This window comes from Magallana gigas, chromosome 3 (assembly GCF_963853765.1).
Source record: "Magallana gigas chromosome 3, xbMagGiga1.1, whole genome shotgun sequence".
NCBI classification, from domain to species: Eukaryota; Metazoa; Mollusca; class Bivalvia; order Ostreida; family Ostreidae; genus Magallana; species Magallana gigas.
In genome coordinates this window covers 56,242,110-56,261,199 of record NC_088855.1, presented here as the reverse complement: position 1 = coordinate 56,261,199, position 19,090 = coordinate 56,242,110, and the positions used below count along the sequence as shown (strand labels likewise).

The following is a 19,090-nucleotide window of genomic DNA, read 5'->3' as shown; positions in this document are numbered from 1 at the left end:
TATCACCTCATAATACCCAAACAATGATTTCTTATTACTTATATTTATATAATTTTTAGCCATCGTACGATTAAATACTTAAATAAAAATAAGCAAACCCCGCTGGCGCCTCATTTTGGCGTCATTTGTATTATGGGTTATATAGTATAATCGATACGCAGTGTTATCACAGGCAAAGACACTGGAAAATGTAAATATATATATATATACAATGTATATTTACATTTTCCAGTGTCTTTGCCTGTGATAACACTACGTATTGATTTTGTACTATAAAACCCATAACATCAAATTGGGGCGCCAGCGGGGTTTGCTTATTTATATTTAAATATTCAATCGTACAATGGCTTAAGATTATATAAATATAAGTAATAAGAAATCATTGTTCGAGTATTATGAGGCGATAATATCGGTCAGGGCGTGATCAAATCTAACATAAAGCCCTTTGGGCTTTATTGGATTTGATCACGCCCCGACCAAAATTATCACCTCATAATACTCAAACAATGATTCCTTATTTCTTTTAAAAAAAGTAACTAGCTAAGAACCCACAAATTTATGTCAAATATTTTTCATCAGAAATAAATAAAAGACATTGAACGTCTTCCTTCTAAAGTAAATATGATTTTTTTGTGGGACGTGTTTCAGTGTGAAATGGTGACAACAAATAAGTCACACTTACATGAAAAATGACAATTATAACATGGTGCCATGAAGGAGTGAGCATCCTCTGAGGACCGGTCACACCCGCCGTGTGCTCTTTGTCGTATTGGGGGAAAACGGAAAAGTCCGTAGACAATATTATGTGATTTATTATGGTCTAACAATTATTATGAAAAACGACAGTCAGTATGCGACCCAGTGGAAGATTGTATTTGCTGTGTTTTTATACATGAAAGTACATGTATATGCCGGGGAGGCTATGCGATAACACCTGCATTGGTATAATAGTCACATGATTTTCAATTGAAAGTGTATTCAAATATAAATTATAAATAAAATTAATATTTTTATGAAATATATCTATTTTTTTTACTAGCTATTGGTATGTCTGCGCTACCTGGCAAAAGGTGATTTTCAGTCGGAATGCGCAGACTTGCATGGAGTTTCACAGCCAACTGTGTCCCGGGTTATCGGCAGCGTCATGTTCGCCCTAAATGGCCATCTAAATAATGTGAAATTTCCAACTTCCAACGAAGAAATCATACACATCAAATCCAAGTTCTTTAAATTGGCTAAATTCCCAGGAGTTATCGGGGCTGTTGATGGCACCTTGATTCCAATTATGGCACCAAAAGTTGACGAGTTCGCCTATGTATGTAGAAAGGGATATCATGCCCTAAACGTCCAGGGAGTTGTTGACGTGTCTTTAAGGTTTTTTTTATAGCTTATAGTAGCTTTGATATGTTCATTAAGTTTATTTGCTTGAGTATACTACTTAATTGAATTCGGTCGATTGAAATTTATTCATGAAATATACCATATACATGTATATTCATATATTTTTAGATTTACCAATTATGTTTGCAAATGGCCAGACTCAGTCCATGACAGTTTTATTTTCCGCGAGAGCCAGTTGCACGACCTCTTAAAGAATCAAAAGATAGGGTGGCTCCTCAGAGATTCTGGGTATGCACTGCAGCCATTTTTGATTACCCCAAAGAGTGCTCCACAGACTGAGGCAGAAATAACGTACAACAAGGCCCATAGCCGGACACGTATAGTGGTCGAAAAGGCATTTTGAGTTTTGAAGTCAAGATTTAGGTACATATTATAAAAAAATTGATACGACACTAGTCTTGCGAAAAGGTTCAAAGCATGCAGCTGTAGATCTCGGTGAACGTTTTGTATCTCTTTCTTGTGTCACAGTAAAACGTAAAATTTGGAAATTAGTTTTGATTTTGAGAAAGTGTACAGGGAGCAACAGAAAATTATGCTTTTGTGATTTCGTAAAAATGACCAATTTTCTGACAAAAGAAACGCTTTGAAAACGAAGAAAAACGTAGAAAACTTGAAATATTATAATACAGTCAAACCTCGTTATCTCGAACTAGATGGGACTGGTTAAAAACTTCGAGATATCTGAGTATTCGAGATATCAAGGGTAAAATACTAAATGTTTAAGTGTTTGGGACCTAAAAATCACTTCGACATATCCATTGTATTCGGGATATTGGTGTTTGAGATACCGAAGTTCAACTGTAAATTAATTTGTAGATGATAATCCCTCCAGTTTTGAAACGTAGTATGCTAAAGATATATAAAAGACATATACATGTTTATTTTTACTAGTACTTCAGTACTATGCGCAATGCATTATAAATATGCTCATACACTGTTCCAACACACTTAAAGATTAAAGCAACGATGAGAGAGAGAGAAAAAGAGAGAGAGAGTGTGTGTGTCTATAACATTAACACGTTTAACGCATTTTAATTTTAGATGCTTGCATAAGACTGGAGGTTGCCTGCCATTTGCTCCGGAAAAGTGTGTTGCCATTAAGCTCCATAACTGGTGCTTAGAGAGGAAAATTCCTTTGCTGGCCCCCATGTGCAATATTGACATGCAAGAAGATGCCGAGAAAGAGGTCCAAAGTGAAAATGACCGGGATGGATCTTAGCAAAGAGAACGACTTGTGCAGTTATTTGCCTGAAACTTGAAGATTATATAGCTTGTTGTGATGTTTAGAACATAAAACTCTCTCTCTCTCTCTCTCTCTCTCTCTCTCTCTCTCTCTCTCTCTCTCTCTCTCTCTCTCTCTCTCTCTCTCTCTCTCTCTCTCTCTCTGTTACTTGAGATCACATGTTCAACTAAAACTTGTCTGTTTAGTAATATTACTAATACCAAAAATCGGGTAAACGGATAAATGAATTACAGAAAAACCATTTACTCTAGCTTACATGTAATTCACAGATAGAGGTAAAAGAAATAACTTGAAAATGTTACCTTTACTTAATGAAGAGCAAATTAATAGTTCATTGTTTGTGTAAAATACTGATGAGCCTGATGGCTCAATGTTGAAGTAAATAATAATAAAAATAATAGTAATTAAACCATGTAAGATGTGTTTATATTTGTATATGATCGAATGACAATTATATCAATAGATGCAATTTTATGAGCATATATAGAAACTGAATATATTACTAAACATTCTATACTTAATAATGTGATACCCTTGTAAAATATTTAAGTGTTCAAATGATGAGTCAACAAATGCAATTTACTGAATAAACATTCCTTAATCAATATTAAAATCTAATTAATCAAGAAGACAAGAACACCATTGCCATTAAAATGTAAACTTTTTATAAATTTTTAAAACATTAAATGAGGGTTAAATAAAAATTACATCGAAATAAACCATGATTGTTGGAAAATGTTTATATATTAGCAAAAAAAACAGGAAATTGGGATTTGATAACAATTATACATTTCATAGCAATATGAATTATAATTTCAGTGAAATTTTCAGCTAAACTAGAATAAGTGCTATTTAGTAGCAAAGCTACTGCCTATCATCTACAGCTCAAAGTATGTTTGACCCTTGGCATTCCCCACTTGCAAATCTAATTTCCTTTTCTTACATGCAACAAACTCTTCGAACGTCTGGAGCATCTTCTGCTTGATGGCGACATCTTGCTTCATCAGCTCCAGCATCTCTCTCTGTATACACAGAAGTTCAGAAGCGTCCCCTGCAAAATTATGAATTATATCGTTTAGCTTCATTAAAGTGAATGAATAAATGTACATGTAGGTGAAATGGGTTATTAGGCACATTTACTATCTAACAAAGACAAAACCATTGCTTTTTTCAGGGAAACAGACATACATTTTAATTAAAAGCTATATTCATATATATATTTATATATAATCGAATTAAAGTGAATGAAAAAATGACACAGTAATATTGTGACACAGTAATATCGTTGTGGGTGAAATAATATATCGAATTAAAATCAAAACCTAAATTAAATGAATATAAACATAAATAACATTTACTAGAACTCGAATTGGAACTCTTGCAAGCATACTTATAATTATGATGCTTATTAGGATTGCAGTAGGGTAACAAACTGTATACCTTTTGCTTTATCCTGCACCTTCAAGTTCTTGGTTTGCTTCTTGTCTGTACAAGAAAAAGAAGAAAAAAATGAAGCATGATGAAGTCCGCCATACAAATTAGACTATTTTCATCAAGTGAATACAGCCATTTAATTAGCTGCAATAATTAAATAACCTATCTCCCATTTTGTTTTGATTTGGTTGGGTTTTTTTCGGGGGGGGGGGGGGGGGTAGGTGGGTAGGGAGAGGTAAACATCAATAAGCATAAGATATTAAAAATCGGAGAGGGCTACATTATTGCAGCTACAATTAAATCTTCACTCCCCCTCCCTTTCACATGTAAAAAAATCATATCATGCTTACTGAATTTGTTGCAACCAACATCTGCAGGTACATGCACAGGTACACTGCAAGAATCAGGATTCTTGAATACTACTGGATAAACAGAAAAAGAAAATATTCTTAAGCAAAGTTTAATAAACATCATTTATCAACTGTAAATATTTGTACAGTACCACTAACATTGTAGTAATTTTCATAACTAGTCTAGAGCAAATTATGATTCTGAATTATAAATCTTTCTTAAAAAATGCAAATAATAATAATGGCTGATAATTGCTGATATACAAACAAATTAATTTGGTGAAGTATGATTACCTGTCTCAAATTGCTCATCCTCCGGCTTGTTGGCTGTAAAAAAGAACATAAGCAACAAATGTTTTACTTAAAAATTTGCTCATACATAAGAATGTATGCATCAAATGTAAACAATGCTAGATGTGGATTATTAAAATTATATTTTAATTGGAACTAGCTTATAATTATAAGATATAACAGTCTAAATGGATATGAAATTCAAAACGATTGATATGTATGTTTTCATTAAAGAAATATGAGCTGCAATTTTCATGTTGAGTTTTATTTTTACAAAAATGTTATTTTCTACGGCGGCGTGGAAGGGCCAGATGGAAAAAAAAATTAATCTATTTCGTTCGGACGAATTAGCTATTTGTTCGGACGAATAAGTTATTTGTTCGGACGAATTAGGATTTGTTCGGACGAATTAGGATTCGTTCGGACAAATAAATTATTTGTTCGGACGAATTAGGATTTGTTCGGACGAATTAGCTATTTGTTCGGACAAATAAGTTATTTGTTCGGACGAATTAGGATTTGTTCGGACGAATTAGGATTTGTTCGACGAATAAGTTATTAATAGTGGTACATGTATGAGAGAGAGAGAGAGAGAGAGAGAGAGAGAGAGAGATATGTCATAATCATGGATACATAAATGTGAAAAGTCAAATCAGTTTCACATGTTCATGCGCGGATCCAGAAAAATTTATCGGGGTGGTGGTGGTGGGGGGGGGGGGTCTGATAGATAGTTTTGTTTGCGGGGTGGGGGTGCATGGCCCCCAGACCACCCCGGCTCTAGATCCGGATGTTGGGTTATTTTGCTGACTTTATATTATAAAGTATAAGTAAAAATTAGTTTGTTTTATAACTCACTTAAGTAATTGTGCGATTATTAGAATTCCACGAAGCATATCAGTTAACTTTGATCGTATACATGTATATATAGTATAAAGTTAAGGCGAAAGATGATTTCGTATGTCCAGTGTCCCAAGTAAACAGAAGAATGACTACATTTTCAATATAAACATCGACAATCGAAATCCACCTGCGGAATCATATAATTATGACTATTGGAATCATTTCTTCTGGCATTGCGTGAAATAAAACTTATAGTTAGCAAAGAAAAAACCTGCGCTGCCTAGAGTTGGCATACATCTATACGCGGATCTAGAGCCGGGGTGGTCAGGGGGGGGGGGGGCTTGCACCCCCACCCCGCAAACAAAACTATCTATCAGACCCCCCCACCACCACCACCCCGGTAAATTTTTCTGGATCCGCGCATTATCATGTAAAACTGATTAGACTTTTCACATTTATGTATCCATGATTATGACATATCTCTCTCTCTCTCTCTCTCTCTCTCTCTCTCTCATACATGTACCACTATTAATAACTTATTCGTCCGAACAAATCCTAATTCGTCAGAACAAATCCTAATTCGTCCGAACAAATAAGTTATTTGTCCGAACAAATATCTAATTCGTCCAAACAAATCTTAATTCGTCCAAACAAATCCTAAATCGTCCGAACAAATAACTTATTTGTCCGAACAAATAGCTTATTTGTCCGAACAAATCCTAATTCGTCCGAACAAATCCTAATTCGTCCGAACAAATATCTAATTCGTCCGAACAAATCGTAATTCGTCCGAACAAATAACTTATTCGTCCGAACAAATCGTAATTCGTCCGAACAAATAACTTATTTGTCCGAACAAATAACTTATTTGTCCGAACAAATATGTAATTCGTCCGAACAAATCCTAATTCGTCCGAACAAATAACTTATTCGTCCGAACAAATCGTAATTCGTCCGAACAAATCGTAATTCGTCCAAATAACGATAGTACTTTAATTTCTGATGGAGGGGGGGGGGGGCACCACCAGTCAGACGCTGGGTCTTTTGTCTACCCACCTCCCTTTTTTTTTGCAGCCGACTGAATATCCTGCCATTTTTTCTTAACCTCTTTCAACGTGCGACCACACCCCCCTATTGCATTAATGCTTAAAATAAATAGAAATAAATGTAAGTTAAATTTATGAAATTTATGTGAATGAAATTTTTATTACATAAATTAAGTTGCTTCATCTAAATATAAAATCTGATTCAGTACTTGATTTTCTCCATATTTCACAAAGATCCACAAAATGTACAATCTTTTGTTTGATCCGCCCATTGATTTCTTTTTAAAGCGCGGATGCTAATGAAAGCACCTATTTTATAGTAATGACGTCTAGTAAAGAAGCCGAACACAGATTGGCACCGCTTTCAATACAAAACATTATATTTAATTTTTTTTAAAGAGATGATGTATAGTATTTGTGCACAAAAATCAAAATTTGATACATCTTGTTGCAGTCGTATGCATATACTGTTTTTTTGTGTTGTGAATAATCGGGACTGGCTTATAGCAAACTTTATCAATAGTTGATCAAAAGTTAATGATCACTGAATAAATCATATTGTTTTGCCTCGGACTAGAATGTCGCGACGTCATTGGATGAAACGCGTCACGTGGCTGCCTTACAAATTTCTTTAAAAGGCAAGCGTCAAAATTTATAGCGCAACATGGCGGACGTAACGTTATTTGAACTGATTTTCTACACAAACGTTTGTTTACATATCAAACTTTAGGTCCTCGACAAAACAAAACACTTATTAGGTTTGTTACTGACTGTTTAAAGAAATTTGTGGGGTCGGTAAAGTCCATAGAAGGCTCGGCTCCGCCTCGCCTTCTATGGACTTTACCGACCCCACAAATTTCTTTAAACAGTCAGTAACAAACCTAATAAGTAATATTATATTTTCTGTTTGTTATAATAAAGCATAAACAAACGTTCTCGTAAAGAATATTTCTTTTCATTAGCATCCTGCTGTTTTCCTAAGGTTATATATATTTTTATTATACGGTACCTGTCTGTTATAACCGTCCACGCTTCACTCTTATCGGTTGCCGAAAGGGAAGTTGAAAATTTCCTTTTTAGCACCTCTTTCTTCTGCTCCACTTGCTCAACGAGAAGCGATATTTCAGACTCCGTCCAATTCGCCTTTCTGGATCCGCCATCCATGTTTACGTCTGCTACTTTCGTTTTTTCCCGGAATGCGTAGTGCGCATGTGCATTCTCGGTAACTAAGGTCTCATATGCACTAACGATTTTATAAGACGTACGACAACGTTGTTATCTTACGACAGCTTTTGTGAATAGCACCATAAACGTAGACGTAAGTTTGACGTAAGTTTAAGGTGTAATCGTAGACGTACGATTTTTTGTGAATAGATCCCCTGGTGAGCTGAAAATTGTATGGATCCAAGCACTATTGGTATTGAACTCCAGTCTCGTTCAAACATACGCTCAGCTGTCTCCGTTTGGTTGAACGAGAATATATTAAACTCTGGCGTAGGAATACATGAGACTACAAAAATATATATATTGTTCCTATTATATAAAATCTGACGTTTCCAAAGTGTTTATAGATAAGTTTCCTTGAAAAACAATGCTTAAGCATACATAAAATCGAATTTTTCTATTATATTCAAGAACTAGGACTTGTCAACGGTGATGATTTGTGCTTAGGTTCGAACACTGTTTCACTTTCGGTTTGCCAGAGTAACTGCATAGCAGAGTTGATTAAAATCAACTCCAAAAAAGGAAAACAAAATGACAAATGCTATCATCTTAAGGTGGAATGCTACACCAAAATTTTATTTTATGGATCGTTAGAGAATCATTTCTGTAGCAAGATTATGTTGTTCATAGAAGGATATATGCCCAAAAAAAAAATTATGAATTTTTTTGTATTTTTTACGAAAAAGTAGAAAATCTATTTTGGTTGCATGTAACGCACTGTAGAGTTTAAAATTTTGATGTGAATAAATTTATAATATAAATATCTTATAAATCCTGTCCAGTTATGTCAATAAGACGTTTTATTTTTTTAATAAAAAAAATATTTATGAAAATAAAAAACTTCTTTTGATAATATTTTTAAAACCTATGGATAAAATTTTCTAAAAAAATGTGTTCTCTGGAAAGGAAATGTAAGGCAATCATTTTTAAAAAAGAAATTGAATTAAATTGGCGAAATTTTAGAGATATTGCAAATTTTCAAAATTGAACCACACCCGATCGAAATTAAACTGATCCCGACTTGAATGACAGAAAATTTAAATATATAACAATTTCAGCCCAAAAATAGGATGTTTGGTTGTAATATGGTTTGAAAATTAGGAGAACATTACAAATTCAACTGATTTCTTGTCTGCACGTGAAGAATTTTCAATTTCTTTGCAATTTAGATCGGGATAAGTTTGTTTCTAATCGGGATCGGCCAAATTTTCTAAATTAGCAATATTTCTAAAATTTCGTCAGTTTGGTTCAATTTCTTTTTTAAAAGTGATTGCCTTATATTTCTTTTCTACAAGACACGTCTATTTAAAAGATTTTATCCATAGGTGTGAATAATATGAACAAAAGATATATCTTTATTTACATAATAGTTTTTTATTAAAAAAATTAAAACATCTTGTTGACATTACTTGTCATGGTTTATTAGATATTTAGATTATGCATTTATTCATATAAAATTTTAAACTTTACAATGCACTACTTGCAACCAAAATAGATTTTCTACTTTTTCTTAAAAATACAAAAAAAAAATTCGTATAAAAAATTAAGGGCATATATCCTTCTTTGAACAACGCAGTCGTGCTTCAGAAATGATACTCTAACGATCCATAAAATAAAATGCTGGTGTAGCATTCCATCTTAATAGCCAATATCTACTGTTTCTGGTTGGTTCCTAATATTTTTGGATTTCATTGCTGTTTATGACTCTGGTACCATGTAGATGGGTTTCTGTCCTTGAATAGAAGCTGTCTGTCTTCCTGGCTGTTTCCGAAACCGTTTACCAATTTCTTTCGAAATGGCACATTTGCATTCAGTACTTGTTTCCACAATTTTTTACTCCCCAAACTTCTTTTATTTAGTCCTCATACTGATTGTTATTAAAACAACACTTGCTTTAACTCCTTAATCTTGGCCTTCGTAGCATTATACTCTGTACAAACATTTTTTTTTTAAAGTTACTTAATTTGACAGAATTTTGATAGAAATTTGGCAATTAGCTGTGTGGTCCAACGGCTTCATAAGAGGTAAGCCTAAAGTCACAACTGGTCGAACGTGCTTCCATGGGTAATATATGGGCAGATTTTAATAAAAATCTTGCGAGACACGTAAGTTCATCTAAACGATTTTGGAAAGACGTTCGCTTCTCGTAAGCAAACACGGTTGTTGTTGGACACGCACAACAATCACCACGGTTTTCTTGCGAGATCTGAAAACTTTTAGTAATTAAATAACATTTGTAACAGCAAAGTTATTCGGTGTGGATTTTTACTTTAATTGAAAAATTTCCTCAGAGCTTTTATAAAGATATTTATTTATTAAGTTCAACAAAAGTGTAATATCATTGAAAGGTATAACACTGGCAAGAAAAATTTTATTTAGTAAGCTGAAATTCCATTTTTGCGTTTTTTTTGGTCTAGATTTCAAAGATTTTAATCTTTTATGGCATCAGATACCAAAGAGATTATATTTTCAAAACATTCTTTATTTTTGTCGTCCAGTTTAGCTTTTCTATTCACTAAAAAAGAAATAACAAAATAAGTCTTATTTTTCTTTGAGTTCTTTTGACGTTTCAACTTCACCTGCATACGGTAAATTTACTTCCGTACATGTCATTAACTTAATTTAATGTGAAAACTATTAATTGTCCGTGCAGCTGTTGTAAGGCACAGAACGACGTCGGTACGATTGACTTGCGAGTGACGTACGCTGCCCTTTCAATTACTTCAATACGAATTTTAACGCTACGATCAGCCATGGGGGCCACGACTGGCAGAAATCGTAGCACAGGCACGATCAACAAACACGTGCACGTAGCGGCCAGTTGTGCCTGAGGCTTCATTGAATTCCGCCACTCCTTTGGTACTCTCAATACGATTACTTTGCAAATGTTGTGTAATAAAACTGTTTGGACTAATAACTGATACTCTTGTCATTACTGATACTCATGACTCTTATGCTTCTCGGAACCTTTTGTTACACTGTATCTTTCACTTTCAACATTTGCCGAATTGTGTTATCTACACATTTTTTAATTATTATATACACATACTCACTCGCTAAAGCAATGTATTTGCGCCTATATCTTGGGCGACCGAATGATTCCATTATTAATATTTCATAGTCATTGTGTGTGGTACATTTAGACTCGTAATCTATCGGGATTTCCCGCCAGATTACAGACGAAGGCAGTACACAATTACTCGACGTTTGAAACTTTTGTTTACATTCACAGGCGGGTATTCCCCATTATAATACAGTAAATAACATTACCTACTCATGGTGTATACTTTATTGTTTATCAACTGCGCATACTTCTCACAGTGTTAGATTAGGTTATGTCATTTATTTATTTTCGACTCTATAAAGATACAGTGCTAAATTTAGTCATCAAAATATCTACAGACCAACAAACCAACAGCTATAATTCAAATGTCAAACATATAAGAACAAGTAAGATTAATTGTTGTCAGTCACATACATTGATCAAAAAAATTGTTTGAACTGCTGGCATCTTGAACAAATTGGAAATACAAATCCTTGAGTCTTGTCTTTTGATTTTTGATTCATTTTACAGATATTTAGGCCTAAACTGAACTGTGTTATCACCTGAAATAAATTTTTACCATTAAATTTTTTACTGATATCTTTTGTTATTATATAATCTATATTTAATTAAGTTCTTGATGTTTTCGCAACATGTTGACTTTTCTTTGTGTTTGATAAAAATTGGGAAGACAGTAAATCTCATTTTAAACCTCATGTGGTTTAATTGAAAAAAAAAACAATGAAAAAAAATTACACAAAGACATTGCATACTTTTCCTTGACTGACTGGGTCATACGTTATAAGGACCTGTAAGTAAACATATTGCCGAAGTCTCTTGCCCGTGAACCTAGATACAAAACTATCTATTAATATTTGCTCAGAAATATTTATGATTACACTGAAACAAATTACATAATAAAGGTCGATAAATTTCATTTTATCTTTATTTTGTAGGATATTTAAATAGGTGGCAAACGTGTTTGATTCGATCCTATGGATACAGTCAAAATTATATCTACAACATATTTTAAAAACATCTTTTTTCAATTCATTTATATAATTCATATAAAGCTGAAAGTTTAGAAAGCGACATCAACAATAACACTCTACTCAGTAGATGTTATCTTGGGAAGAAATCAGTAATCCGATATAATCAGAAATCGACATATAGTATGCATGGAAAAATTGAAAACAATGATGACACTACTTTATTCTATTTCTCAAGACGCAATGGAAGAAAACAGTAGGATATAAGTGCGTTACATTAGGAAGTTGAGCTCTCAAGATAAAAGACCAAAAGGTTACAGACACCTGGGTAATGAAAATAGGCCTTGTCCATGAGAATCACACGATACCAACGGTTGTTTGACATACATTAAAGTTATACATGTGAAGTTGTGTTAAACTGAATTTTAGCGGAACTTAACAGCTTTTGTTTTTATAAAAACACATCTTACGGACACACTTTCCATCTTTCATTCACCATAATCAGCGTATGTACCTTGTTAACAATAGCATGATATCAGGTGGGTCCTTACATGTATGTCAATCGATGATTCCGAATGGTTTTTCTAAAATAAGCCTTTTAGATATTGGATATTTTAGTGTCATCAGAGGCCATATATTTCAGCGAATTTCAAAATTAAACCTGCGTCATATGTGAAAACGCTGTTGCATAGAGACACGAAATAGTAATGTAAATAGAAGCAGTATTTCATGCGCAAATCTGCACGTGTACTGCAATGACAAAGTAAATACCATTTTAACCAATCAGGATGTTTCCTTGTCCGTACCATTGTATCGTATATTGAAGTAAACAACAAAACCAAAATCGAGAAACGATAAAACTACGGCAACTTTGTAATTTACATTTCAAACCAGGAAGAACGCCACCTTAGGCCAGACTTTTTCAGAGAAGTCTTATCTTATCTGATGATAGCGTTACATGCACTAGAGAGTCCGATACTTTAGTTTTAATTCACCGTACAAAATGATAGAAGCAAATTTGTTATTTATCTTCTGCTTGTTCCTAAATGGATGTTTTGGGAATGTTGAATTTTATCCGTATGGACCAAGTCATGGTGACGAAAACGCCCCAATTAACGACGACGGAAGCTCACCGGAAATTCCAATCTCAACTTATTTTCCATTTTTCGATAATCAGCATGAACATTTAATTGTGAGTACCTCTTTGTAAATAACTTTTTTTAACAAAGTAAGTCGAAACAGAATTGATTAAGATTCAATTTAACTGTCCCGTTTCATCAAGCTGATCTTTATAAAAGGAGATGAATTTTGTTACGAACTTTCTTAAGTTTGCTTTTCGAGTTCATTTGCTGAAAATGAATATTTTAATAAATAAAACAAATTACTATGACACCGTTCCCTGGTCTTGTATTATTGTACTGCTGTAAACTTCACACACTTGTGTTCGATAACCGATGCCGGCCACATCAATACACATACAACCACCCTAGAGAGAAAGCCACCGACTTCTGATCTACCCCTTTAAATTTACTTTAAAAAGAAACCTTTGCATTATTGCTATTTATCTTTAGATATTATTGAAGTGTTTTGAAACCTTTTTCTTTTACTGGTTCACTAGTATGACTAATAAAGATTTTTATCGACTTGCAAGTTTTACTTCAATAAATTACGTCAGATTATTTTAATCATTAATTTTACACAATGTTACATGTAGTTATAAACACTCAGGTAAAATACAGCCAGTTATTAAAAGATTAAAAAACTAAAAACAAGATTTTTGAGTTTTTAATATTAACTGTATTTTTGTTCAATTTTCCTTATAGACAATCAACTAAAGATTAATAACTACATTTTATTTGTACATTTCATCCTAGGATAAATAAAAGGTCTACTTTTGTAGATTTTATAAAATAAATAACTATTTAAACTTCTGTGCTATACATCAATACTTTCACTTTTTAGATTAATTTTGCCTGTGTTTTCACCTAACAGTTATTACCGATATCTTACAGACTGAGCGATAAAGCAATATTGTAGTGGTTTTTTTTTGACTAAATCTAATAAATGCTTTTACATTAAATTTTGCATTCCTTCCCAGGTCAAAATTGTTTTTACATTTTTTATTTGTACTCGTCAATAAAAAAAATTAACGCTTTGAGATTAGACCTTTCGAAATAAAAAAAAAAACAGACCTTTATTTTGGCGATATTGACAATCCTGTAAATCAGACGCATGTTTAGATATTAAAACTGTGTCATCAATGTAACAAGTATGCAAAATTTCAGCAAAGAATAGTCATCGCGTATTTGAAGGCAAGAAAAGGTAAATCTAAATTTTATACCGTCATATATATTTAAATAGCTCAGAGCATGCACGTAACTAAACAGTTTTAAAGGGGAATGTTCACGATTTTGGTCAAAAATTATTTTTTTCGATTTTTAGGTGGCTCTATACACCAATTTTTGATGACGCAGTGCGCAAAAAAGTAAATCTGGAAGCATGCAATTCCGGTACTGGCTGATTTAAACTGAGGCGAATTGTATGGGGACCGCTCTTTTGAAAAATTTGTTGAATGAATAGATTTAATTTGATACATGGAAAATTCATTACTTACAAGTAATGGGTATGTGACACCTTCACGTTGTGTGGTATTATTTATCGACATAAAAAATAAAATCAAGTATAATTTTTTTAAATAGTTTCTTTACCATTAACGATATGTTAAACCGTAGCGTAGTGGGTTAGTGGATTCACTACAAACCTGCATGTTATGAGTTCGATTCCCGTTGAGAACAATAAATTTTTTAACTTTCCAAAATATTCTAAATCGTATTTTTGGTTGAGTATTGTGAAAGAAAATTCTAAACTGATGAAAATATTTCAATTAAAATATACTTTAATGCACATTAATATCAACACCTTAAGGGGATGAGAGGGTTGCTTTGAATTTCTCTCACGTAGGGATACATAAATCCTATTAGCCTAGTCAATTTTCCCCTTTATTTATTTGACTTAGTTTTGCATTAAAGCGAATATATTCACTTATACAAGGCGAGGCCTAAAATGAATTATGTATGTATTTATCATTCCAACGTTATATTTAGGAAATTTTCTTCAACTCAGAAATGAAAAGTCCCCAAGGTGTTAGGGCCTTGGGACTTAGGAACGATAACCCTTACCTGAGGAACTTTCATACCAAATAAAATTTAAAATATTTTTTGTGTTTATTTGCAATGATTTTCATTCAATTTTTTTTACCCCAATGATACCCCAATGATACCCCAATGAACTTTGAAATACCCAAATGATACTAAGTATGTTCATAATTGATACACTTAATGAATTTTATGTAACAACATGTTACACAAATGAAATTTCAACTACGTGCCGTTTTTTCACCGATTGGGCCATATCTTGTAATGGGAAATGATTATAATTTTTTAAGCTAAAATTTTACTCAAAGATTGTTTGTGACCTGTAATTATGTCCTTATGGGAGCTTTGGTCATTTGTGCTAGTTCAACATAACTTAAAGAAAAAGAGACATATCAATTCTTTTCCATTAGAGGAAGACCTCAGTTTTGATATTTTCATTTGTGAGCTTGCTCACAGTATCTCAAGTTTCGTAAAAAAAAAAACCAAACATGGTCAAAGTATATTGTATAGATGTATTAAACAGTCCTTTAACGTGTCGGGTCTAATGTATAGATATAACTAAGCCAGTAAATTGAATATCTAGAGCACTGAAAATGGCTAACAATGCGAATTTTCACAATTTCAATTTTTCATGTCGCTAGCCATTTTTAGTGCTTTATATACGAGCGGACCCATATACGAGGGTTTTTCAGTAATTATTGAGACATTTTCTCTTATTCGTTTAGGAACAAAGATTAACCCTTGAAATTTCACAAAAATCTAAATAAGGATAGAGTTTATTGATGTGAAAAGTTTTCTGTCTACGGCATGATTAGATCATCCCTAGTTAGCTGTTCAACGTGCCTTGGACCAGTGACCCGACGCAAGTTCTGCAATTTTTTCGCAACGTCATTTTAACGCTTCCCATTGCTCCTGTGTTTTAAACACCTTACAGACGAACAGAAATAAGACTTGTTCTTTATTTGTCATCTTTTGTTTTCATTTCAAGATGTCATCATTTACATTTTCTCTCATTCTTGAATTTTTGTGGAAAAAATCGGGTTATTTTTAAACGAAAGTCAAATAACTGTAAATGTCTCCTTCAGTCATTTTGTACATACGTGCAATTATTTTAGAACTGTTGACAAAAGTTATCGTGTAAAAAAGGCTTGATATTTAGTCCCCCTTGTTTTAATTCTAGTAAAACCATCAGTAAAAAAAATATGACGAACTGAAGCTCTTTATCCCTTGTCATCGTATAGTTTTTGTTTAAGCAATTGCTTGGCCTTAAAAGGTCTTCTTCTGATATTTCAACCAGTTTGACGTATATTTGCTGCGCCGCCTTGACGTCAAAATTCAATGTAAAGTCGTTGTCAGATTTCTATTGCTTGGTAAATATATCCGTACCATATTTGTATTTCAACTCAAACATCAGTGAAACTTGGTCAAAAGGTAGTCGCAAAAATTGTTAAATAAACATATATTATTATGCCTTCTGTCAGTTTGTCACTATATATTGAATACTCATCTATTTTCGCATAGTATCAAAGGATTTATATAGCGTAAGCATACTATGCCGAAATAGAGCACGGCGAATATTTTCCACGAAAATCTTTCAAGCGCCGACAGCGGGATTCGAACTCACGACGCTAAAATCATTGATTCTAGCATGAAGCCCAACGCGTTACCGCTACGCTAAATTAGCCGTTATTATGAATACCGGTATTTAGGTATATAAAAACTACATATATACGACTGACATCAAGCAATTAAAATTATTCATTTTTCAAAAAAAAACTTCATTATTGACGGTAATTTTAAAGTTAAAGTTTCCTATAAACTTTTGAACAAATTGATTGAACATTTTTCAAAGAAATTCTACATGAGAATCACAAAAACGCTTTTTTAAATGACGCTTGATAAAGAATGTTCAAGAAAAAAAATTCACTGAGATTTCGTCTGCTAAACATTTCGAGTTTTCTCGGTAAGGCAAAACGTCTCTCTATTTCTTAAAAAGAACATAAACCTTTGTTGACTTTTTATTGTACAACAACTTGTTGATTAAATAAACAATCAAATCAATTGATTACCGTACACGTAATTTGAAAACAACAACAAACGCTTGCTTTTCCGGTGATTATTTTAAGGGACTTGTCAACACTCGAACGTCAGAGCTACTTATAGCAAAGCACGTCAGTATATTTAACAGTCGGCATAATAATAACAATAGTGTTGTGTTGTGCATGTACTATGCCTAAATAGTAGTCAGGGTTTGATACATAGTGCACTCGCCTCCGGCTCGTGCACCATGTATCAAACCCTGACTACTATTTAGGCATAGTACATGCACAACACAACACTATTATATAATTATTTGATTTCTTATAACATTAACTGTAAGTGTACGGGCACTTAGAAAGGGGATGTTCAAGATTTTAATCTCAGAGTTCATGGCTGCGCCAGGTAACCGTACCACCGACTTGTTTATCTACCGCCGTAAACGAAAAAAATATTACTTTCTTTAATTATTTTTTGGGGTTTCTTCGATTTTTATACCAATTTTCACAATATTTCGTCATTTAAAAAGGGAAATATTTGAATTGTCTAAATAATTTCCAAACAACCCTCGTATATATCTACACGCCCTGAATGATTGGTCGAAATCAGCGGGTGAAACTGACAAGAAACTGACAACGGGGTTATGTATTTTTTTTCTGGCAATGTCCATTTTATAGTAGAATATGACTGAATAATAACAAAACATCAATAATAATCATTTATGCAATTTTATATAGCAGTCTCACATATTCAACAATGACACAAATTCAACAATGACATGGGTACACTAAGGTTTCTGCTAATCAGTCCAGGTCAAGCATTACACTTCACAGCGCACATTAGTGATGCAAAAAGTTCAATATATTTGCTGATGGTATAAACATATAATATATTGCATGCAAAGATATTAGTCCAGAGAACTATTCATAATTATTTTGATCTCGTACAATATGTCACTTCCAAGAGTCTTACAATAAATATCAGGTAAGTTTGTCTTGTATGCCAAGGTGATGCTCATTTGAAAATTAATCTTCATCTGTTGAACATGCAGATTTCCTTTTGGACTTTTTTAATTTAAAAAACGGCTTAGTTCTCTCAGCACGGGGTCTGCTTCTTTGGTTTGGTTTCTTGGCTAATGTCTTTGTTTTTGGTATTGTAAATTTTGAATCAAATTTTGAAGACTCTAATTCTTCGGAGATGTTCACTTTCCTGGTTGTTAAAAACTTATTAAATAGAACTTGTTTTTCCCTTGTAGATTTTACTGCCCATGTTGATTCACTTAAGGTCAGACGACACGTTCCTCAATTTTATATAACTTTTTCCAGGAATTTGTTGATGGTTTACTACTACTCTGACAAGCTTTCTTGCAAAAAATTAGGGTACCTTACCAGGCATTTCTGCAAAATACTACAGTATACAATTTCCTATATAATCTTCTTGAAAATACACTTGAATTGCTGATATAAAAATAAATACATATAAAGCACAGTAAAATTCACTATATTGGAACTCTATCTCGGCCGTAGCGGAGCTTTGAACTCACGACCTCTAGAACCTATACGCTTCTGGCAGTGAGCGGCCACGGTTCTAACCACTCGGCCATCTAGACACATAACCAAATCCAATTAAATTTTAATCATCTTTAAAATAATTATTAAATTAATATTTTTTATTGGAACTCCTTATTACGAGGAGATACAAAAAAGATTCTCGAGGAACGTGTCATCTGACCTTAATCGAAATTTGGAAAATGGGTGGTCAACTTAAAATGTCCATAACCATACAAAGATCTCCTCAAGTTCTGCATCTGACTGTTTGTAAAATTCTCAAGGCATTCAATAAGGGCTGGTAGTTTTTTCACATTCCAATCGCATTCCATCTTCATCCTGTTGTTTATTGATTCTGTGTTGTTATTTTTCCAGAGCTTATGTATAATTCCATCGTTGATAGGCCTAATGACATGGTTGATGAGGTTGTCATGTAAGTGTTTGTCAAAGTAAGTTTGAAAAGATGGATATTTTTGGAAATATGGTTTCA

The 19,090-nt window shown here is 33.2% G+C and overlaps 1 protein-coding gene and 1 long non-coding RNA gene across 3 annotated transcripts in view; one reads left to right on the top strand and one right to left on the bottom strand.

Moving 5' to 3' along the window:
* LOC105335620 (sushi domain-containing protein 2) overlaps positions 1 to 19,090 on the top strand; it is a 149,191-nt gene that overhangs the window by 114,612 nt on the left and 15,489 nt on the right. The window contains exon 1 of one of the 2 annotated variants that reach the window (XM_066080557.1): positions 12,666 to 13,053. The exons of the other annotated variant lie outside the window; for it this stretch is intronic. Within the exon in view, the coding sequence (XP_065936629.1) occupies positions 12,865 to 13,053 (189 nt within the window). The 5' untranslated portion in view covers positions 12,666 to 12,864. Of the gene's footprint in view, positions 1 to 12,665; positions 13,054 to 19,090 lie in introns of those variants that run through there. 2 annotated transcript variants of the gene reach the window in all.
* LOC136273393 (uncharacterized) lies at positions 3,380 to 4,503 on the bottom strand. The gene is made up of 3 exons (XR_010711603.1): positions 4,429 to 4,503; positions 4,085 to 4,129; positions 3,380 to 3,695 (listed from the first exon to the last, which is right to left on the bottom strand). It is a non-coding gene; the product is annotated as an uncharacterized lncRNA (long non-coding RNA).